The sequence below is a fragment of the Acanthaster planci genome, linkage group LG01 (genome assembly GCF_054643075.1).
Source record: "Acanthaster planci isolate LZ-2023a linkage group LG01, COTS_SCS, whole genome shotgun sequence".
Taxonomy (NCBI): domain Eukaryota; kingdom Metazoa; phylum Echinodermata; class Asteroidea; order Valvatida; family Acanthasteridae; genus Acanthaster; species Acanthaster planci.
In genome coordinates this window covers 33,943,644-33,967,659 of record NC_141777.1, presented here as the reverse complement: position 1 = coordinate 33,967,659, position 24,016 = coordinate 33,943,644, and the positions used below count along the sequence as shown (strand labels likewise).

Here is a 24,016-nt window from a genome sequence, read left to right as displayed (position 1 = left end):
GCTTGTGAGGTTTTTTTCGCAAGCTCTCGGACAAGCACTGAGCATACAGTGCTTATAAATATACGTTGGGTAAGGGCAAACCCGTTGTATATAATCAAAATTCTTTTGCTAGACCCTCAGTATGTCTATTAGATACCCGTTTGATGGAAAAACATGTGATGTCATGATGACGTCACCAAAATGTACGATTTTTAATTCTACATATTAGGCAATGTCAGATCCTTGTGAAATTCACTCAGTATGTTAACAGTCAGTCCCTGACAGCGTTTCTGAAGTGTTGTCATTATGACCTCATTCGTTAATTTTTAATTAGTTTTTAAGATTTACATGTATACAAATTTGCATGTACGTGACTACTTTCTTCCTGTCATAATTTCTGGAACTTAACTCCAATTACTTCCAAATTCTGCAGAAAAAAACGCAAATTTCAATTCACCAATTTCAGATGTACATGTACATGTACGTGCAGATTAGCACGATTTGTAATTAACCACTTCCTGCCGGGGCAGTTATCAATGTTGATGATGCTGGGCCGGGATATTTATCATTTTTTTTTCTGTTTTCAAAATTCTTTAAAAATTCCTATCTACATTTACTGGATACTAACAAACATGTGAAAGACTGTCTGGCGTCCACTCTAGCCTGATGGACAAATGCTATTGACTCCTGAATATTTCAGCCAGGCCTGCAGCCTTGTAAACAGAGCCCAGATTGTGCAGTGTTATGTAACTTTATTTTGTTCACAATCTGGCTCAGTGTGCTGCTGACCTCTTTTCAATAGGGACCAGATTAGTATGCAGTGGGCTGTGTGGCTCATCACTGCGGTGGTGGAGTGCTTTTGTCCCCGGTGGCTCTAATTGCCCCAAATCATGGTATACTGTTTCAAAACAAGGCTGGATTATCTCCACTTTTGAGAGTGAAAAAATATCGGTAATGCCCAGCAGCCTGGTTTTTTGTGTTCAGAGTACGGTCTTTTGTTACAAGGCCCTGTTCCTTATGTCCAAGTTCGGAGACCCCAGGCCAGGCATATGAAGCATACGTGTCCGGATCCGGAATCCCCGGCAAAAAGTGGCTAAGAGACAAGTATGAAGCAATAGCACTATTTACTAGTAAAATCGTGTGATATAATTTGTGTACTTGGTGACCTTTGCCCTCAATTTGGTGCATACTACGCATGTACCTTGCAGCCACTACCAGGGCACATGTGAGGAAATGCCCTGTGCCACGCAGTTCATGCTAGTTCCAGCTTCTGTGGTCTGAAAAAAAGTAAGGACTGGCCCGATTACTGGGACTGTGGGAATCACCCTTTCTAAAAGACTTTTTTCTCAGAATTAAATAGCTCACAAAATATACAAATGATGTTTGGAAAAGGCTCTGAACCCGCAGCAGCTCTGTGGTTGTTCACAACCGCATTCCTCTAATTTTTCTTTTGTGGTTTTTTTCTTTTGTATTGTTTTTAATTTTGTTGAGGTTGGTCATTATCGCACCTTATACATGTGCATGTACATGTATACATATACGGTACATGTACATGTATACATATACCGCACATGTACATGTATACATATACCGCACATGTACATGTACATGTATACATATACCGCACATGTACATGTACATGTATACATGTACCGCACATGTACATGTACTTGATCTTTATCTTCAGGTCCTCACATTTAGAATAAGTTTTTCAACTATGCCCCGTGTCCTCTTAGTGATTTTTTTTTCTGATTAATGAATGCAGTAAATACATACATGTACGTGTAGTTTATGTACATACCGGGAGTTTCATTATGGCAAACACCAAGTTAATAATTGTTGGTACTACACTTCATGTACGTGCAAGTGATGTTCATGTACTGCTACCATATATTGTAAATCTGTAACTGCCTTTTTTGGCGAGCTGCGAAGCAAGTGCGAGCCTATGTAATACTGATAAACGTCTTCTGTCCGTCCATCCATCTGGCTGGCCGGCCTCAAATGTTTAAGTTTTTCCTTGCAGGTCCATAGGTGTTAAAGTGTGCCATTGAGTGCTAGTTTGCTTCCGCTTGGAATTCCATCAGTAGTTAAATAGTCTCATATGTAATTAATGCTTAGAAACTGATGAATATCATGAAAAATGAAATAAATTAAAAAAATATATAAATTGAATGATAACGTTTGTGTTGTATTGTGTACTTACCCTGTAGTACATACAATACATATGTACCTATGTACTGAGCACTCCTGTAATGGACATGAACATGTATGTATGTATAGACAGTGTTCAGACACATACAAATGTACATGTACAGTATGTGGGAAAAATGTAAGGGATGGGGGCGGGGGAACTCCTAGTGACAGGATGTTTGTTGGGAGGCACGTGTAGGAGGAGGATCATGGGAACAAGGTACATGTTTGTAGAAAGTGGATGAAATGCTGGATAAGGCTGGTGTAATGGTTGGGCTGGATTAGTGGGATGATGGGACAGCCAGAGTAAGAAGTGAAGGGAATGATTGGCAAGGGTAGAGTAGGAGATGGATAGGATGATGGGGAGGGGGTGGAGTAGGAAATGGATTGGATGATGGGAAAGGGACAGAGTACAGTAGGAGATGGATAGGATGATGGGGAGGGGTGGAGTAAGAGATGGATAGGATGATGGAGGGGTGAAGTAGGATATGGATGGAAAGATAAGATGGATGTGGGATTGGAGATAGATAAGATTAGGGGTGCAGTCAAAGTAGACATGGTACATATAGATATGGGATGATGCGATATGGATGATGGGGGTAGAATTGTAGAGGATAGGATGATAGGGTTGGATACAAAGTACAGAACTGTACTTTAGAGGAATTTAAATTGTGTACCATCCATCAAACTCACAAATGCACTGCTTATATAATCATCCAGGTCTAGTCTGACTGTACTGGACCCACATTCTATTGACCGATTCGATGACGCCATTACTGCGGTGTCCCCGTCACTCAGGCGCGCGCATTCGTAGGCTTGACAAGCAGGTGATTTTGGTTAGCAGTGCACTCCCTTTGCCTGATGAAGAGGCATTCAGTGTGCATCCCTTTGTTCACTTGCGTGGGGACACCGCAGTAATGGCTCTTGTTTCTTGTCACTGAGTCCGTCTATAGGCATTCCTCTCTCCTGTAAAGAACTGTGAAGCCTTTGTTCCTGTATCTCCCTTTTTGGAGGTCTTTGTTGATTTACTTTAAACGACAGGCGCCTTTCAACACACAGTCTACACACAGCACTAACTAGGATATTTCTCCTAGAGTACAATGAATTTTATTGCTAAGGTCGATAAAATATCTTGTACATCTGTATTGCAGTCGTATGTCAACTAATCTTGTAAAAAATTTTGATGAAGCTTGGTTGGTATTTTCTTGTTTAATTTAGCAGCCATATTTGCATAACTTGGATGTCTCTTTCTGTCCTGTTATTACAGGAAAGAAATTCAAATTCATAACAAGCAGCGAGCCATGGCGGCTTTGCTGCTCTAGTTTATTTTTCAGTTACCAATTGTGTACTGAAGTCAACATGCTCGTTTTAATGTATAAATTCTTGCCATGAAGTTTCCATTGCCACATTGTGTGATATTTATGGGACAAATTGGACGGCCCAGTTGGTGTTAAGGTTTCATTGATGATAAATGGGTCATTCCATGAGGTTGGGGCACAATTTGTGATGGTGTCCTTGCTAGGGTACATACTGTTACCACTTGTCATGACCTTGAGAGTAGGTCTGGAAAAATAACACACCCCTCTGTATTCAGCTTTGCAAGATGTATTAAAATGTCAATTTGGAAACCACATGTAGGGAAATAGCTGTTCATTGTTATGGAACCCAGGTAACAATTGACACCATCGCAAATTGTGCCCCAACCTCACGGAATGACCCATGACATTTTGTTTCTTTCATGACCGGGCTAGTACAAGTACTGGTGGACCAAGATATGCATTGTGATCATTAGATATGCAGAAATAAATTGCATTTACTGCAGCCTGCATCCTTTGTCCAGTTGCTGAATTTGCATTCTCTTTTGTTGGCAGAGGGTAATGCACTCTTAGAGGAACTGAACCAGAAAGCTATAACGGCAGGCGAAGAACCTGCAAAGGAATTGGCTGCTGACTGGAACGACGGTACCCTCATGCTTCAGGTATGTCTATACAAATTGAATTGTGGGTATTCTTATGGAAAATGAGGACACCACAGCAATATGGTCAACACTACATGTCTTTTTAGTTAAATTAATTCAAATGAAAAGAAAGCAAAACTTTCTTTTTACGTGTGTGCAAAACAATTCCCAATTACAGCGCATGCACACCCACATGCACTGGTACGTATGCCAAGGAAACCCAATTTAGAATTACTTAAAAAATCGTTTAAGTTGATGTAGGAGTTTCTTATTGCAGAAGAGCAAGTGGAGTATACCAGTCACACAGTGACTCAATGAAATGTGGTCCCTCTCTCCTGTAATTTGCCCTCTTACTTACAAATGTGTATGGGTACCAGTTGGCAGTATGCCACCGCTACCGGTACATATGTGTACATGTGCATCTATATGTGTATATCTGACACCAAATGTGGCAGAGCCAGCCTACATGTAGTCACTTTCATAGGTGTGCACCAAAAACATGTGCTGAACATGTACATGTATGTGAGTCACCACACCGGAATTCAATTCAACCAGAGTAAAGACACTTGACGGGTTTAGATTTCACAAGAAGTTCTTGGTTGCTGTTTGCAGTCCAAACAGATGGGCGAAAAGTATTTGTTCATCTTTTTTTAATCATCGGGTGAGTTTTTATTGAAACCAAATCACGTGCTCTGGTTTAGGTTCAGTGACCTGCATGACGTTTCAGATACATGTACATGTATGTGTGCGACAGTTCAAAATGTTCAAGTGTTATTAGCAAAAATTTATTACATTTTTTGGGAACATCATAACTGAACGTGAAGTTTACATGTTGTTACTTGCCTAATCCACTGCATCTTTTTGTCGTGTTTTAAAGAAGTGTACATGTCGTTGTGATCTACCAGTAGACTAAGGGTAACGTGTAGGCCTACATGTATACATGTACGTACTGTACAACAGCACTCAGGGGATAAAGAGGAAACAGACAAGTTGTCCAGGCTTTTAAATCAAAGAAGAGAGCGTTGTATTGATCTTGTTATTCTGTTTATATTTCTTTGTTCTCTTTTGGGAATTTGTTGTTATTTAATGGTTCAAGACTATTTACCGTACCGTGCATGCATCGGTTCACACTGTATATATTGCGTGACCTGGTGGTAAGGATGTGGTTTTGATGTTAAGCGAGGGGGTGTGATATTATGAGGGTGAATTTAGCTCAGCCCACCAATTAATTTCTTTGCCAGGATTTGCCAGTGAGGTATCTTGAATTGACAATTGACATTGCACTTTTTGCTAGTGTATATTGTTCAGAGGGTCCAAGTAAGGATTTTTTACCAGGCACACTTTTCTGAACAACTCGATACTTCACTTCAATCGGTGAAAACTATTTGGCATCCCTTTTAGCCATTCTGCTGTTGGTGATACATTCTTGTACATGTACCAATATCTACAGGGTATGTCATCCCTGGAAGACACTGTTCATTTACCAGCCCTACTCAGGTTTTCTGTTCAGTTGCAAATCCCAAATTTGCGCATCGAAAACATTCTGAAAAAGGGTTGTTCCTTGGCTGATATTGCCATGTACTGGTACCGATACTAAAGCAACAGTGATGCTTTACAGGAAGTGAAATGAGATCACAGAATTGAGATACACAGGTGCACTTTTAAGGATTGCACTACATGTACATAAACCCTTCCATTGAAATGGTGGTTGTGAACAAATGTCTCCCCCAAGGGTAAATCAGTGTTGCCCTTTCACTTCATACATCGTATACTGCCGGTATATTCCGGTACTGTTTGTGTTCATATTTACCATGGGCCACATTAGTAGTCAGCTAGGCATTGTAGAGCTGGCATTTCCTTCCATGATTTCACCAACTGTCAGGTGTTTGGCCATTCTCATACTTTATTCCCATTCACCGTCATCAACTACTGTACACGTACTGGTATTCCAGAAAATTCTAGCATTTGGCCAAGGTTTCCAGGAAGTGGTTAACGCTGTTTTTTGTTCGTAGACCTTTGTATTTTTCTGCAGACATGCAGTGACATTCTCGACACATTGGGTACATGTACATGTATGTATTAAGTGTAACATAAGATATATTCATCACACTAGAGGTAAAATTTAAGAACGCAATGTTTCTACGGCGTATATTTAAAGCCTTTGAAGAGCACGAATTTTTGTGCAGTAAAGATATACCCTGTGTGTGACAGGCATTGAAAATGCCAGTAGGTGGCACAAATACACAAGTGCAGACCTCAAAGGTGACTGCACTTTTGACGACGGTAACCAACAGGCTGTTTGGAGATTTATAGTACGTGTACATGTACCAATGCATTGCTGAGTAATGCCCTGGTTGTAGATCATTTGTGTACTGGTACACTCCAGTCCTGACACTTGGGTTTAGATGTTACACGTCATGTGGACTGGGTGTGGACAGGAATCTCTCAGCATTAAAAGGGTTAAGCATGATGTCAAAAGTTCCTTTTTTTCATGTCCTTTATGTTTTAGAGTGTGTAGTGTCATAAAAACCAGTGTATACCAGTAGGTTGATAATAGATTTTACATATTACACAATGTACTTCATATCATTTGTTGAATTTATATTTGTTACAAATACATGTACATTGTACATGTACATATCTGTAGTACATGTATGTACATGTACTCTGCACGGCTTGGTGCACTTTTCATGTACAGACCTTACATAGAGTGTACAGAACAGACTTCTAAAATTCTGTAAGTTGTCGAATTTCTAAAAGGAGTGGATAGATAGTGTACATTTACAAGCTTTCTTTCAAACTGACAACGCACATTTGAGTTTGTACAAATTCATGTGCAATCATTTGGTAACCTGAGGTTTCTTCCCTTTGTCTCTTCCATGCATAGGCTCTGAATGGATTTGTAATCTTCATCTCAAGGAAAGGGAAAATTTTCTACATCTCGGACAATGTGGGCAAACATTTGGGTATCCATCAGGTATGATATGCTTTTGTAATCTACATTTACTACATGTACACGCATGTCCATAAGTACATGAGCTGGTGATGTTACATGTTGGCCAACTCCTTTCAATATGCATCCTCTGCCCTTTGAGTTTTACATTTATTGGTCCATATCTTGGTACTGATTGCCAGTATATACATTATGCATGAATAACAAATCTTTTACTTATAGTACCCACATTTACATGAATCCCCCAGTGTGAAATTCAATGTACTAGTACATGCATGCATACATTCACAATGTGCCCTTGGGGAGAGCTGAACCATGGCTGTACTATCTATAAGGGAAGTACAGTAGTCAGCCCATGGATCATGGTGAAACTTTGTGGAGGAGACATCACCAGAAGGCTGGAGGTCATGTATGTGCATGCTTGTATGCATACAGGATTTGAGTCCTGTCCGTGAAATCCTGGGAAATTAGTGTTGCGAAACTTGTTTTAAAAATTGCTGAATATACAGTGATGATCAACATACTACATGCACATGTAGACATGCTTAAAATCCAGCCAAATTTTAGGAAAACTTGCATGCAGTGCACTAGAGGGTAACCCTAACCCTCTCAGCATTTTTTTCTAGAAAGCTGACTCAACCCGTCCAATTCCAACACCCTTTCGCTGCTGGGTGGGATGTATCAGTACATGTATGTACATGTACTTAACTCGCCAGATTCCAACAGTCCACTTGCTGTATCAGTACTCAGTCCAACAAACTCCAGCAGGCAGTAACTGTTGGGTTTTGGCTGAGTGGGGATACTTGGTCATATACTAATGGGGACACTGTGTACTCATCCCTTCAAGATCCAACAACTCCTGGGCTACACAAAATTGTAGTTATTTTTTCAGGGGGGCTCAGATTTCTTTGTTTTTTCTTTGACAATTCTTAAAAAAGTAAGGTCACCAAACACTCTTCAATAAGTTATTCTACTCCTTAAGCATAGGTACATGACCAAATGACCCCCATTGTTTACTGGAACACACATACCAGCAGCATTATTCATCAAACACCCAGCAGCAGGTACTGGGCAGTACTTGACCAAACCCAGTCAGTCAAAACCCAACACCGCTACTGCATCTGTACAGTACTCATCCCGTCATAACCCAACACTTTCCATGTACATGTACGTAGTGTAGTAAGTGTCCTGTCTACACAGAACTCAACCCATGAAATTTCAACAAACTCTGGTGTTGTAAATTGATTGGATGGGGAACGTTAGGGTTAATTAAACCACAGTAATGAAGGTCAGACCCTTTATGGCTATCAAACGCTAGAAATTCACAGCTAGTAATTGACAGGTGTTTTCTGTGGCCTTGGCGCCCTTTAGTAGGTACAATGTACATGTACTGTACTTTCTGTAGATATGAATGCACATCCTGAACCCAGCATAATACACATGCACCAGTACGTTGCAGTAAGTTTGCCCTTTTATTAATATAGTGTATTAATACAGTATTAATACAGTGTATACCATGAGTTTGAGGAATGTAGCCATACCGGTCGGCCCAGTGTATTTTTGTTCCTCAGGGAGGTACATGTAGATACAGAACCCACTTGCAGATCATTGATCTGTTGGTAGGCTCTTGATGAAGTAGACACACAATGTATACATGTGCCAGGTACCTGTACTCAGGGGAGTCAGGGTTTTATGATATAGTTCTTTCTTTCCCTCGAATCTCTGTATCGTGTTCGATTTCTGGCCCAGTCCACATGTAGATTGGGTTGTCAGTTCCTAGATTGGGTTGTCAGTTCCTACATGTACCTGACATGGGTTTTAAATGGTTGCGTGAATATTCTTGTGAGGTTTCCTCCCACCCCTGAAACTGTAAACTACTTCTCACTGTCTTGTCGCTTCAGGTTTCTTCAGGCTAAGAGCTACCATACCTGTTCAGAAATCCTTCTTTTATATCCAGAAATATTTTTGATCATAAATGACAATACATGTACTTGATGTTTGTTCTCTGTTCTGACTTCAAGGTCATTCTGTAAATTTGGGGTCCAAAAGTCTGACATTTTTGGCGTCCCTATTACTCCTGACCTGTGTACCAGTAATTTGACATGGAAATATCAGGGGTGTGTTTTGGCGACCCCTATCCAGAAATACCGATATGTTTGTGACGTCAAAGCAAATAACCAGGAACAAGCTTGAGTTAAGAGGGGCCCAGAAAAACGAAGAACCAGAAACGGTTACGTCATATGATAGAGGTAAGTACAAGGAAGCAGACGACACCGTTGGAGGAATGCCAATTTCACTCCGTATTTGGTGTGTCTCTCACTACCCTTGCTCTCTCTTTTCACTTACATTCTAGAAGAAAGTATTTGTTTTATGCACTGCACATAACAATTTTGAGGTTTGACAAAAATGTTCTGTTCATTTTCCACCATTTTGAATTGGCACTGAACCAACTCAAACCTTCGGTTCTCGTTTGGTCAAAACAGTGACGTCGCAGTTAGAGGCATAACCAAGTTGCAAAAATGTTTAACCAATGACCAAAGCTGAAACATGCTCATCGTTTGGGTCGCCAAAACATGCCCCAGTGAAATCACTTCAAACTATGTGTTTTTCTGTTTGTTTGGCTGGGAATTTGCATAAGTTAGTCACTCTTGGAAGTTAAGAATACAGATGTTCTAAACTTACAAATCATATGTGGGTTAAGACACTAAAAAATTGGTCCCCATATTCACAGAATTATCTTTGACTTCAGTCAAGCAGTGTTTAATGTATGTAATACATGTACGGTACTTCAGGTCCTTACCTAAAGCATATCTACATAATTCTATACATATGATACTGTTTCTATTTGGGGTGTGTACTGTAGTTTTGTCATGCAGGTCAGATGCCTTTCAGTTGAAGCAGTGGTTAATAGCCCTTCACCGTAAGGCCCCCCCAAAAAATAGTCGGTCTGTGGTCGGCGCATGCATTGATTTTGAACATGCGCGTCAATATTTCTTTTTTTCTGTTTTTTTTCTCTCAAAATTTTCCAAACAGCGCCCTCCATTTCCGCACTGCCTGAATGTTCGCAAGTAGACTGATTCCCAGCCACAAGTCCTTAGGTTGGAAGGGCAATTTGTTCAAGGAGCCAGACAAGTTTATGGGTACCTCGTACCAGGTGATAGATTTACGACTGCTTAATGTTGATGTCAAACACAAACAGTAGACCAAGTGTAGGTTACAAAGTTGCAGCCAGCTGATCAACAATGGGGGCATGACGTGCGACGTGCTACTACTAGCTTTTCCTCTTTGATAATATGCCACTCATTTCCGTGTCCTTTGCCAGTCTTAAAAAGCCAACCCCATCCCCCTAAAATAAAAAACTAAAAAAAAAAACTAAAAACCCACATCGCTGCATCAATTCTGGAACTTTGGTCTGACCAGAGACCTTTTTTTTTTTTTTTGGCCTAATAGCATGAGATTGTGGGTTCAATTCCCACCTGACCCGCCCGCGGTTGTATTTTAACAGGTGCATCAGGACAGTCACTATATGCAGGTACTTATACCTTGTTGGAGACGGACCTGAAAGCTCTTGCCGGTTGCTACGGTAGCCCTGGGTCTCTTTTTTTTACCTTCAGGGTTTGTTCAAAACATAGAGAGCATTTCCAATGAAGTAAAATTGCGCCAGTTATGCAAATTTGAACATTTCCAGGCATGCTCTGGCCCCACAGCTGAGAGAGTACACAAATAAAAGTTCATGCCCTGATCTTCACAATCAGTGAAGCTGTATTTCCTTTCTTGGAGCTTATCAGCAGTGCCACAGATTCATCATTAGTGTCGGCAGAGAGTGGACATCTGTTTTTACCATGTTGGACTTGTACAAAAATGTGCACTCTATCCCCCTGGCTGCTTTTTTCCCAGCCCTCTGAATTCCCTCAAGGAGTGTTCTGCATTTTACCCCCTTTCCAGAAATCAAGAGGGCATTCTCTTCACTCTTGTGGTGTTTTCAAATTGATGCAGTTGGGCATTATTGAGGTGATGGAGGAGTTACAGGTGCCAAGGGGGTTGTTCTTTAAGGAAACTTGGCTACTGTGTCTTGGCCTCTAGAGATGTCAGGTACTAGTGTATGTATTCACCTCCTGTTGCTTCTGCATTTGCCGCAGATGGCCAAAAATTGGAGCTTTATTCCATTTCTTTACCCAGGGTATGCCCAAATAGTTTCAAACTGGTTTTCATTGGGGCCCTGCAAACATAAATTAATACAATAGTTAGAAACTCGGTGTTCTGCATTTTACCCCCTTTCCGGAAATCAAGAGGGCATACTTTTTACTCATTTCAAATTGAGCTTACATTTGTGACGATAGTTACTGAGTCTCATGGATGAATAAAGGCCACAAATTTAAGTAAGATTTGAAGCTTTGCATGGCGGAAGTTGAACACTCACCGGTTCTTCTCAGAACCACACCTCTTCCCAAAAGAGAATTTTTACATGGTGTACCCGCAAACCTACATCCTAGCCACAAATTTAATTGAAGGCATAATTCCCGAATAGTGCAGTCACTGCAGTGTACTACATGTACTACTAGTCCTTTGGATTCTTGTGCTTGAACAAGTGTGTAAAAGTGATTGAGCGGTGGCTTTATAATTTAAACCACTTGTAACAGTCTGACACAAGCTTGTTTTCTAAGCTAGCCTAAATGGTTTTTTAACTTTTAAAGAGAAAAATCAGATACATTTACATATACCTCATTACAAAGAGCTTATTGTTCACCAACATGAAACTGTCATGCAGTATGACCCTTGCAAGAAGTAAGTTACCGCTAATTTGTTATGAAACTGCACTGACTGAGGCTACGAAGGGGAAGGGGTACATCTGAGTGTAGTGCAGTTGTACAAATACATTGTACATGTACACAGATACATGTGCAACGCAGCAGATTATTTAGCCCACATACATGTAAAACCTTTCAAATTCATTCAAAATCTGTCCAAAAGCTTTGTTGGATATAATGGCAGGTTTTAAAGGATTTTGCAGGATCCACCCTTGCCATCCATTGGCTGGATGTCCAGTGAAAGTTAATGACAGAGAAATCAGTTTTCTGTACACTGTGGTCCTTGGAAGATTCTGGACAGATCCTGCAAATACAGTGTACATGCATACTAAGCACAGGATATGGTCAGCATGTTGGTAATTCCCTCCCAGAAAAATCTATTGATGGCAAGAGTTAACTCTTGATACCCTGGAAGGTAGACTTAGTATCAGTAGTATCAGTTGTGCCATTACGTGTGGGGCCTACCGGTAGGCCTACATGCATGGGTGGAAATCCCGGGGGACAGGGGGACACGGCTCCCCCCCCCATGAATTTGGTATGGGAGGACACAGTGTTGAATGTCCCCTCTATGTTTTATGCAACACAAAATACTAAAGGACTTGATGGATTGAGGATTTCCCCTTTTGAGTTTTTATAAATGGATTGAGATAATAAACACGGTGTTATCAAAAAAAGTGTAAATTGATGTTCCCCCCCACGATCAAGGAGAGATTTCTGCCCATGGGTACGTGGAGTGGTACCAGTAGATGAACGGGACTACTAGTAGTTAAGGTGTCCGCTTTTTTAACATATATGTGTACATGTAGATTTTTTGTTGGTGCCTGTTCAACTTTTTACCTGTGAGCTGCATACCAGTACATGTATACAGGTACGGAAGGCAGTTTTTTTCGCAAGAAAACTTTGTAAGGTCCTAGCCCCAAGACGTGTTTAAGCAAGGCTGTGCATGTATTGCAAACAACATGCTTCACTGGTGTGCCTTCCTCTGACTTCTGTTTCCAGTGTGCTTGGGTGTGTACATGTACTTGTGTGCCCCATGGTACATACTCATGCATTGCCCTGAAGAGGAACTAATTAATCAACCTCGGTAGCAGCTTGGATGAAATCGGAAGATTGAAGGCAACGTCTTTCATTGACAGGCCTGGCAGTTTTGTGCCTATGGATGTGTGTTATTCCTTGAATCTCTGGACACGAGCAATGCTCATGATGACTGTATGCCGAGTGATGTTGTTTCCGTGTTTTCGTGTAGCCTTTTTCGGTACATGTCACATCTCGAGGGGATGATTTTCACCGTGCGTATGAGTCAGGTGCTCTGCATGGGTGTCATTCAGCCCTGATTGGGATGGGTTAAGAGGCTGCACCCATATTTCTATCCCATGTTTATGTCATTTACATACATGTGCATGTACACACGTTGTTGAAACTGGGTGAGAGGGACAACATACGTTTTGAAATGCATTTCTAATTTAAGCATCCTCTTGAGATGTACAGTACATGTACATGTACATTGTAAATGTACTAGTATTCATGTACACATACTGTCGTGACATGTATTTTTTTTATGTGAAGGGGTGATTATCAAAGTCACAGTGATACGATCCCAGAAGACTGTTGATTTTGGTCTATTACCATGTCTTCTTACGTATCTGCCTCCTGGCCTCTCTGCCTCTCTTTTCGTCCTGGACTTATCCTTCCCTCACGGAATGAATTTCAACATTGCCACAGGATACATGTGACCATTGGCCAAGGTGCCATCCCATCCTTCTTCTTTGCATGAATACTTGCACGCTTTTGTAAAAATTTGAAGAGTTGAGAAAGAGTGGAAGGCCCTGTCAATAGTGTTATTATGCTTGATTCTGTAAAGTCATATTTCTTCGTTTGTATATCTGCCTTTTTTCTATGATTCCATGGGAAGACACGTTGGCTTTCTAGAATGTCTACGCTTTCCAGATTAAACTTTTCATTTTGTTTCTTCCATAGGGACCACAACATGGTCCAAAATGTAGTAAAAATATATCACGACAAAATTACAGTACATAGTGTACATTTTCTCTGGCAATTAAAATAACATGTACGTGTATGCAGATAGCGTCTTGATACATGTACATGTATGCAGATAGCATCTTGATACATGTACATGTAGTAGCCTCATATCAGTGTAATGACCCTCTGTCTTTGTTCCCTCGTTTGCATTCTCTGATTTTTTAGTTGTGCTGGTACCTAGAATTCTATGAATATACATGTATACATTTACATAACTGACATGTACCACTTCATCATCTTTGATAATGAGGTAGGATTGGCAGAAAGGTTTATACAACTTGGTACAGCATCGACTCTGTTTTAAGTCATCAAAGCCTGCAGGTTAATTAGTGCCATATTGTGTGTCCGCTTGGATAGCCAGTAAATTTGTTCCAAGTGAATTTGCCTAGAAGGCCTGTGCAGACTGAGTTCAACTTTCCTTCTGTGTGTTTTTTCGAAAACACACATGTAAATACTTAATTACATGTTCATTGGGCCACAAATGATTTTTTTTGGGTTCATTTGTAGTGTTACTTCTTTAATTTTTCGCAAGTATAGTTGTCATCTCTTTCAGTGGATATGATGAACTGGTGAATATTTTGATTAATGTTTGATTCATTTTGGAATTTCAAGGCCATTTTCTCAGTGATTTTGTTTGAGTTTGCATGATGAAGAGCAATTAATTTCCATTGTGCCAGATTCTTCATAAGGCCTGCAGCCCTTAAGTCATGAAAGGGTTGCTAAGTAGGGTCACACTTGTCCAAACAAAGATGGATGATACTTTTTGCACACACAGCCATTGGTGGAGATGGAAGTGGGCCCCCCACACTTTTTTTTGGGGGGGGGATACTGCCTCATACTTTGGGCAGGTCCTCTAATGGATGGGGCATAATGGATCGGTGTATTAATGGCTGATGGTCTTACAACTGACCTTCCCACTTTGAAAATCAGTCCACCACTGTTGCACACATGAGCTCCTCTGGCCTTGATAAATGTCTGGACACTTGTGTCTTATGTTACCTTCTGGTCCCAATGCCAACCCTCCATCCCTGCTTGAAGATGTTGTACCTTTAAGAACTCTTCTATGTCTAGACAGCATCTTCAAGGACTTTTTTCTCTGTGGTCAATAGATGTACGTGAACATTGTCCTACATAATGGAAGTATCTCACAACATTGCCTCCAAAATATGACATGCTGGTAGAAGTTATCTATCTTTGATATGTGAGAAATTCATGACAATGCAAAATGGTTCCATTAAAAGAAAAGACCTTGTGTAGACATGGCAGACTTCAGCCTGGCAGATTATTGCAGTGATTCATATCCCCGCGATTGTTTGAAGTAAGGATAACTGTGTGATGTCTGAATGCCTGACCACTCTATTCTAATTGTCCTTTTTCCCCTGCTGTTTATATTTGCTTGGCAGTACGAGATGATTGGGAACAGCATGATGGAGTTCATTCACGCCGATGACCAGAAGGAATTGGCCAAGCAGTTTGTAGTCCAGGTACCAGGCCAGCAGACGTTCAAAGGCTATGGCATGGAGAATGTGGGTGATGCACCCACCTCAATGAGCTTCAACTGTTTTGACACTGACAAAGGTTCGTTGACTGGTGTTCTGGATATGCTGATAGTGTGCGGTTGTTAATGCAAATTGAACAAATGCAAGGGGGAACCTTTGCATAGAGTCGGAACATTGCGAACATTCTTTGAATTTGTAAAAAAAGTCTCTCACTCTTTTAAGGTTTTCTTTTACCTTTTCATGTATGTAGAGTAAATCAGCCACATAAATTGTTTACATTGTAGATGTGAGTTTAAGAAATGATAATTGCCCCCCTAAATAGCAGAATGCTCTTCCTTTGTATGAATTCCATTCACGTTGTGGTTCACCAAAAAATCCTGCTTTTCTGAGGTCTTTGAAATCAGATTTTAGTGTGTTTCTGAAAAGCAAGAGGCAAATGCTGACAAAGAATTAAGCAGACAACCACATCAACTACCCGCACATGTATACACCCACTCAATTGGTATATTTGATAGTCAACCCCAAAATAAAATATTTACACAGGGTAATTTTGCCAGACCTTATTTAACCACGAAGCAGCTTTCCTGTTTCACCAATATTGGCTGTGATGTGAAGATCACCGTTGCATGTAATTTAATATCAACCACAACAGAATGATAAGCAGTCAATCTACATGTATATGCTAATTGGATTTCTCTATTTTCATATTAAGGATTACATTGGGCTTTAAACTTTATTCCTTGTGGATCCTCAATAGGAAATGATGTCTGGAATTGAAATTTAAATGCTTGTAACATTTGATTGCATACGGTTACGTTGTACATGTAGCACGTAGTATTTGGGTTGATAAATCTGTATGTTATGTTTGTTTGCATTTAATCATTTATTGTCTTTTAATTTAGAAATTTTAATTTTAATTTGAGAAGCCCTAACCCTCTAGGGTTTATGCAGAATGACGTTGAAATTGGAGGATTGAGAACTGTTAAGGTAAACAAAGCCAAACGGAAATTGGATTGGAAATTGCTGCTCACAGCAAATTTTGGCTGTGTTCAACTGATATGTTTGCTGAAATGTTAGATGTTGCATTTGTCGTGCATGTTGCACACAGTTTGAGTGGATTTCTTTCCTGGTCTCTTCCAAACAATTCCAGATGAGGAAATGCCCTCCATCTCCGATTTCATCCAGGAGCGGCAGTTCTTCCTGAGGATGCGCTCCGTCATGTCGCGGCGAGGGTCTGGCGGAAAGGGCAAAGTTATCGGATACAGGGTGAGATGCAGAGAGGGGGTTGACTCCGGGGCTCCGTGCTCACTGAGGGGGATTGAGAGTCTTTGAGTCTGAAGACAAGTAGAGAAAGAAGTAGTCACGTTAGATCTGAAGAGTTTATCGGGGAGGGGGGGCGAGGAGATAAATGGAAGTGTTGTTCTCAGCATGTGTATCCCTTTGCTTATTCAAATATCTTACTTTTCACTCACTAGCAGAATTGGTCCAGTGTGGTTTCATTACAAATCACTTGCAAGCCACTTGAACTATGCGTAGCAGGCATGCAACTTTTCCTCAGATCAGCTGATTTCCTTGTTTTTCACTTCCCACTCATACCATTAAAAATTGAAAAACACTGTACAAAGTCTTGTAGAGATTGGAATGTCCTCACTTTTGTTGAAGTCCAATTTCAGGGCTACTCTGTGTTGATATCGAGATGATGGTTTATCCACATTCAGTTGAGATAGGGCAGGTACATTCTGCGTTAAGAACCAGTAACCATACATAATTCACCCTCTGGCACTTATGCCTACTGCACTAGGTAGCGTAGCACCGTCTACATGTGTACTTCATACAGAAGGTGTGTAACAGTCTTTAATAGGCACTGGATGGGTGCATACATTGGTAACCTTGCAGCCAAATCTTAAATTTTTGTGCACATTTTTTTCTCTTGTATTCCTTGAAGAAGGTTTAGCACCAATCTTTTTTTGGGGGGGGCACAAAATGTTTTCTTCGGTTGGGCCAAAGAATTGGAAATTTGTAACCTTATATGGCCCTTAGTTCTGAGGAGAGAGGGTAAATTTGGAGACTTTTTTCATGCTTCTGGAAGGGTGAAATGCAGTAGTCCTCCCCTCTCCCCTAAATCACCTTTTTCTTATTTTCAAAACAAAACTTTATGAGGGGGGTAGGAGGGGATATGCCCCTCTCCCCCAATTCACCATTTGCTCCCATACCAGACCATCATGGCAGTACATCTATCCTCTCTTAATTCCATCCCTCCCATTGCTGAGCAGGTTGTCAATTTCTGTGGGCGTTTGAAGCTTACGTCTTCCACCTCCAGCACCAAGGGCTACGTGGTGGAAGGCCTGATCTGCCTGTGTCGCCCCATCCAGCCCCAGCCCATCCTGGAGGTCCGCATGGATGGCAACATGTTCATGAGCAGGCACAGCTTGGACATGTGCTTCACCTTTTGTGATCCCAGGTACATCCAAAAAGTGCCATTTCAACCTGGCGAGACATTTGACCCCAATAGAGAAACAGGAAAAACTTCCCTGCGGACCCTGACAAGTGTAGTCATGGCTACAGCACAGAATGTTGGAAACGGAGGAAAAAAATTGGAAATGAAAGGGGGAAAAAAATCTGAAATCCTGTTAATATAGCAAAAGAATATGGCTGTTCAACCGGGAAGAGCCAGTTAACTAGGTGTTGTTGTATGGGGAAGAGTGGACTGTTGGGATAGGTCGTCATACATGTAGGTAGTCATATACAGTGCCTCATCTTTTTAGAGTTGGAAAACAGAGATTCATTCAGCATCACACTTCTGAAAAAAAAAAACCATCTTAGCTATGCAGTAAGAGATATTCACAGGTAGCATGTCTTGTGGTATACTAGTTTGGCATACATATCAGTCAATTGAATGTTTGTTGCTTCATTACACCTACAGTTAGGGACGGGATCAAAAATACAGAGATCGTTCGCACGCGTGCGAATGCCAGGAAGGCATTCTTTTGTTCAAGCTACCTCCACTTTGCATGGGTGAGAACGGCCGTCCCGTTCCCTCGCGTTCCTCTACAACAAAAGACCTGTCACGGTCTGTGCACACAGTAAGATGTTGTGGCTTCCATGGTGGCACAAAACCTATGCGAAGAAAATGTGAAGTCCCCAAAACAAGAATGGTGATCGAACAACCATCCATGGATTCGCGAACAGCGGGGACAATTAAATGTTGGGCCACTCCTCTGCTTAAGACATTTCTTTTTAATTCTCTGAAGTAGAGCACTTCAGCACTGCATTCCACAAAGTAATACTTTGCTTCTTAACATTGTTTAAAGTTTTGAGAGGAGGTGTTTGTTATTAGAACATCTTTCTAGCCTTTGGGGTTTGCTGATTGTCCCATTATTTTCTTTCCCTATGAGGAGCCTGCCAATACTGAACTTAAAGAAAAAAACATTAGTGCTTTAATATGATGTCAGTACTCTTCACACTAGAATTAGGGGAAGGATTTTTAGCCCTACCAATCACATTATTTTCATTCCAGGTTGTATCCCTCCCTGTCAGAGAGCATTATCGCCTTCACAAATTTATTCTACCATTTCAGAGTTTTGTCATTGACATCTAGGCAAAAACATTTCATCCCCCGACTGGCTGCTCTTTTTAAAGATTTTTAATCTTTAATTTTAAGCACCTCCAGCAAAAAGAATATTCCTGCCTTTGCACATTTAAAAAAACAATCCAACCATACTTGTGCTTCACAGGTTTGAACAATTGGAATTTATGTTTAATTTGCTAGACGTTTAGCAACTCTTCAATTTGCCATTTACCCATTTTGCCAACACCAAAAAATAAATAAATAAAAGCTGCCGCATGTCAGCTCTGTTTCCGCCCAACAAGTGTGTTTTTAATGCATGTACAGTATGTAGCTCAAGAACAATGCGTTTGTGGTTGTCGGAGTGTATGCCGGTGTGCTGTTATTGACAACATACGACTTTCCAAGAAAATAAAGAGAGAACGGAGGGGAAGTTGTTGCAATTTATCACTGTGTAATTATAAAAAATATATTCATTTGGGCAGTTCAGCAGAATATTTTTCCTTCCAAAAAGTGAATAAATTTTTGTGGAAGAAGTAATAAATTTAAGGCCTGCAAAATGCTATTTTTCATAATTTAATGTCAAGAGAAGGTTAAGGAATATTATTTAATTTATCCAAGGCTGTACAACAAAGTCTGGCTAGTGGCCAGGCAGAGTCCTGGCAGGGGCTTGAAGGGGGCCCAGGATTTCCAGTGGTGATGCTCTTTCTTGGCAACAGTGGCATAACTCTGGGACTGCGCAAGTGTATCCTACCAATGGCTCCTTTACTTGCTAAGAATCAACTTATTAATTGGCTGAGGATTTATGATCAATGTATCTGCCCCCAAGTCTTCCTACAAGATGGGGCATCTTCAAAGATAGCCTGGGTGACCCAAAGTCTTGAAAAGATACATTGTGTCTAATGGAACAATAGAGCTGTCAATCACTCCTCAGAAGATTTGTATTCCTGCAGAGCTGGGGTGGATTTATTCTAGAATTTTTTATCTTCCGGATTTGCTGAGCCATCATTTAGTCCCAAGGTATTTTCTGGTGTATTGGCATCTAAGTCAATTAAAAATTATAATATTAAGTATTAAAACAGCCAAATAATTTTTTGTTCGATGTTTAGAACGGTAATTAAGGGTCTGACAAGACTGACCAGCTCTAAGCCTGAGTAATTGAGAGTTCCTGAAGTGTCGACTTTCGCAGCATCTTTTGAAAATAAAAATTAACCCAGATTGCGTCAATTGAGCTTTGTGAAACCTTCAACAGTTAGTTCCGTTTAAATGTCTTGGAAAATCTCTCTAAGGGATTTAATTTGTTTCGTTGAAACCGTTAAACGTTTAAACTTCCGACCCTTACTGTCATGGAAAAGTTTGCATCCAAACATATCCAAAACAGAGGCAATAACGTGGATGACGAATGCAAGCGGTCTGTTGTCCGCCTAATGTCATTTGTGCACCTCGTATAGATGGGGGAAATCATGGAATGTAATGGTCGGTGATGGTACTTTTGCACCATACAGTGGTCAAGTACTTTGAGGAAAAAAGGAAATTTTAAAAAAGTATTTATGGAAGACCAGTTTTTATGGGATGAATTCAATGGCTAATCATTATTGTTCAGACCAAGAGAAAAATAAAAGTAGCAAGGGAATAAAATCAGGAGAGTATTCCAAATAAAGTCTCTGTGGAGCTTTCATCCAACTAAAGATTGACAGCTGACCCACCATCATGTATAACAATTGTTCCAATAGACTTCTGATTGACAGCCCCCTTGGCATGTTCCGAACACCCTACTGCCAAATATATTAATACAAGTTTCCCTTCTTGGCATTTTTTAGCCTAACCTAGATCAAGTGTGGTTTTTATTATTTTCACTAACACAACCGCCCAATTATTTTATTCAGAGCACCCAACCCACCAAAAATATAAATTCTTCCCCCTCTGCATTTCTCTAAGGTTTTAGTTTTTTTTTCTTTTTTATTCGGAGCAGCCTACCTGCCAATAATATTAATTCTTCCTTCCTATCCTCGCATTTATTTTCTATCCACACCTTGTGGTTTATATTTTTTTCCCAACTGCATTTTTTTCAGAACATCCATCCCAGCCCATCAAAATATATTCATTCTTACTCTTCGGCATTTATTTTCTATCCACTCCTAGACCACTTGTGGTTTTTATTTTTTCCCAGCATCGCTGCATTTTTTATTCGGAGCATCTATCCCAACCCATCGAAATATATTAATTCTTTCCTCCCTGGCATGTTTTTCTGTCCAAACTAAGACCTGGTCTTTATTTGTTTTCCCTGTACCTGTTCTCATTTTTTCCTCATTCCAAGCACCCAACTGGTCAAAATGTATTATTTCTTTCCTCCTTGACATTTTTTTATCCAAACCTTGACCACAAGGGTTTTCATTAAGAATGTATACAATGTGGGAAGTCGGTACATCAAAGGGACAGAATGAGCGTTTATAAGAGGGAAGAAAAAACATCTTATTGGACCAGACACTTATTCAGCCAAGGCTCAGCCTCAAGAACAGCTTGTATGCATGTTCTTCACATCTTTGTTGTGCCCCTGCCGTTCTCGCAGGCACAGGAACGACAATTAACATAACAATACTCTCTGAATCACTCATGCATGGGAACGGGCAGGAACACGTTCCAAGGTGCTCTTCGGAATGGGGGTGAACGGGAGGGCGTGCAGAACGGAAGGGAACACGTGCGAACGGTCTCTATTGCAGCATTCATGTAGATTCAAGTGATATTGAAGTGCCAATTGGAAAAGATGTTCAGTAAAAACTCAAATTTCACAGATTTTTAGAGCTAGAGCGTATATGCAGAACTCTGTGGTGTTAAGTGCAAAATTCTCTTGGCTAATTGGACCGTCTTTCCTTCTTATCTGGAGATGGTCAAGGGGTAATCCTGGAATACATAACCTAGAATCACGCTGTTGCCGTCTAATATATTTTTCAGTTGATTTCAGTTTTATATTTGGCATGTTTGTTTTTGCAGGATCATCACGCTTATTGGCTATGAACCCCATGAGTTGGTAGGCAAAACCGTGTACCAGTTTCACAACCCCCTTGATGCTCGAAAAGTCAGCGATTGCCACTCCAACTGTAAGTGATTTCAGATTTGTGGTTTTTTTGTTTTTCTTTCAATTTGCATTTTCCTGTTTGTTTAACCCATCTGAGTACCTCGTTTATCTTCCAAATGGGCCCATGCTCTATTTCCTTTTGTCAAATGGGTGTTAATGGGAGCATAACGTGAACTGTGCCCTGAGCCTGACAATCCTCTCAGAGAGGAAGTCGAAGATGAAACGGCAGGAAAAATACTTGGAAGGAAACGCAGGTCGGGTGTGCTGGTGGTAATGCTGGTCGATTCCTCTGTATTGGGGGGAAAGGAAATATAAAACGCAAAAGTGCTGATTCAGCCAAGACTCAGTGAGTTTGCACATGCATGTGGGCCAGAGGTCAATATAGCAGTGTGACCATCAAGCTACCTTAAACAGCTCTGTGACAAAATCGTTACGTCTGCTCCGCTACCAAAACTCCTTCCAAGTTGAAGCTGTGCTTCACCAGTATTTATGCTATTGGAGAAATTTACTACTGAATTACATTTGCAGAAGTTATGTCCCAGAATAATCTTAACTCTTTAATGACCAGTATGAATGCACTTGTGAAAAATTGTTCCTGAACTTTCTTGACATTTTGAGGTTCTTCATTAAGTTTGTCAAGGTCACACATCCCACATGCACAGCACACTTGTTCTTTAGTTATGGGGACATACACCTGCCATTACACTTACTGGTATTTTGTGGGGACCAAAAATGTGGGGACAGCAGGAGTCCGCATAACTCGTCCCTAATTTGCTTAACAATTGAAAACTTCCGCATAATGCAGTTAGGGCATACCCACTGTGTTCTAGCATGCAGTTACGTAGCTGTTTTTTTAACATGCTCATTTGGGGATTCATAACAATGGACTCAAATCTGTGATGCATTTTTAGTTCAAGCCAAGTTCAGACCTTTTCCCAACTTTTTGAGGCTTGTTAGTGCACAAGCTACGGTATGGCAGTAGCCACTTGCTGTAGATGTGCTTGTTACTGTCAGCCACAGTCAGTGGATTCAGACATTGCCTCTGACTCACAGGGTTTTCAAGTCTACCTTAGACCTAGACAGGGACTCGACCGTAACTTCAACAACAGCGACAATATTTATTTCCATAGTGACATTATTTATAACAACCACATGTGCATGTGGATTTTAATTACATGTAATACTAGGGTAAGTTAAATAATATTAAAAATGATAGCACATTGTTTAAGCTTCACATGAAAATAAATGATACCAACATGAAGGAAAATGGTGAAGCAAGGCTTATGTACCTTTCCCTTGGACAAGATAAAACAAGACTCGACACACAGTGAGACCCGATAGCTTTTAGAAAACTTACATTTGAATCTCAGAACAAGATGTAATCATTAGTTTCTTCAATTTTTTAGCCAAGGAAACCACAGTATTACACTCTTTTAATTTAACTCCAAGTTCATCCCTATATCTGAGACCACATTGAAATGGACTGTTTCTAAAAAACGATCTTCTGCTTTGTCTCACATAGAACGATCACCTCTTAATGAACTACATGTATGTGTCCTGTGCAGATCAACAGAGGCTGTAAATGAAAATAGATGATCAAACACTGCAGTGTAGCAATCAAGTCCATCACAAGTTGTCTTAATAACAGGGTGAATGATGACAAAGGAATGACTCCAGTCCGCATCAGCATCTTCAAACATCTTGATTTTTTTTTTGTATTTTGCAAACTGATTTCTGTTTCGTCATTTCTGTTCTTTTAGTAATCATGAAGGGCACCAGTGCTACCAAGTATTACCGCTTCATGGGCAAGAACGGATCCTGGGTGTGGCTCCAGACAAGAGCCACCATCATTTACAACACCAACAACGTGGCCCAGTACATCGTCTGCATGAACTATGTCATAGGGTCAGTATGCCGTTCGCTCGCGGAGAAGATAGAGCTGCACTGGC

General features: G+C 40.6%; 1 protein-coding gene across 2 annotated transcripts in view; it reads left to right on the top strand.

Moving 5' to 3' along the window:
• The window catches only part of LOC110987134 (uncharacterized), a 68,348-nt gene that overhangs the window by 33,676 nt on the left and 10,656 nt on the right, over positions 1–24,016 (top strand). For both annotated transcript variants that reach the window (XM_022249590.2, XM_022249591.2), the window contains 7 exons: positions 4,041–4,147; positions 7,014–7,103; positions 15,331–15,505; positions 16,577–16,692; positions 17,700–17,887; positions 21,983–22,089; positions 23,828–23,972. In XM_022249590.2, coding sequence (XP_022105282.2) covers positions 4,041–4,147; positions 7,014–7,103; positions 15,331–15,505; positions 16,577–16,692; positions 17,700–17,887; positions 21,983–22,089; positions 23,828–23,972 — 928 coding nt within the window. The remainder of the gene's footprint in view (positions 1–4,040; positions 4,148–7,013; positions 7,104–15,330; positions 15,506–16,576; positions 16,693–17,699; positions 17,888–21,982; positions 22,090–23,827; positions 23,973–24,016) is intronic.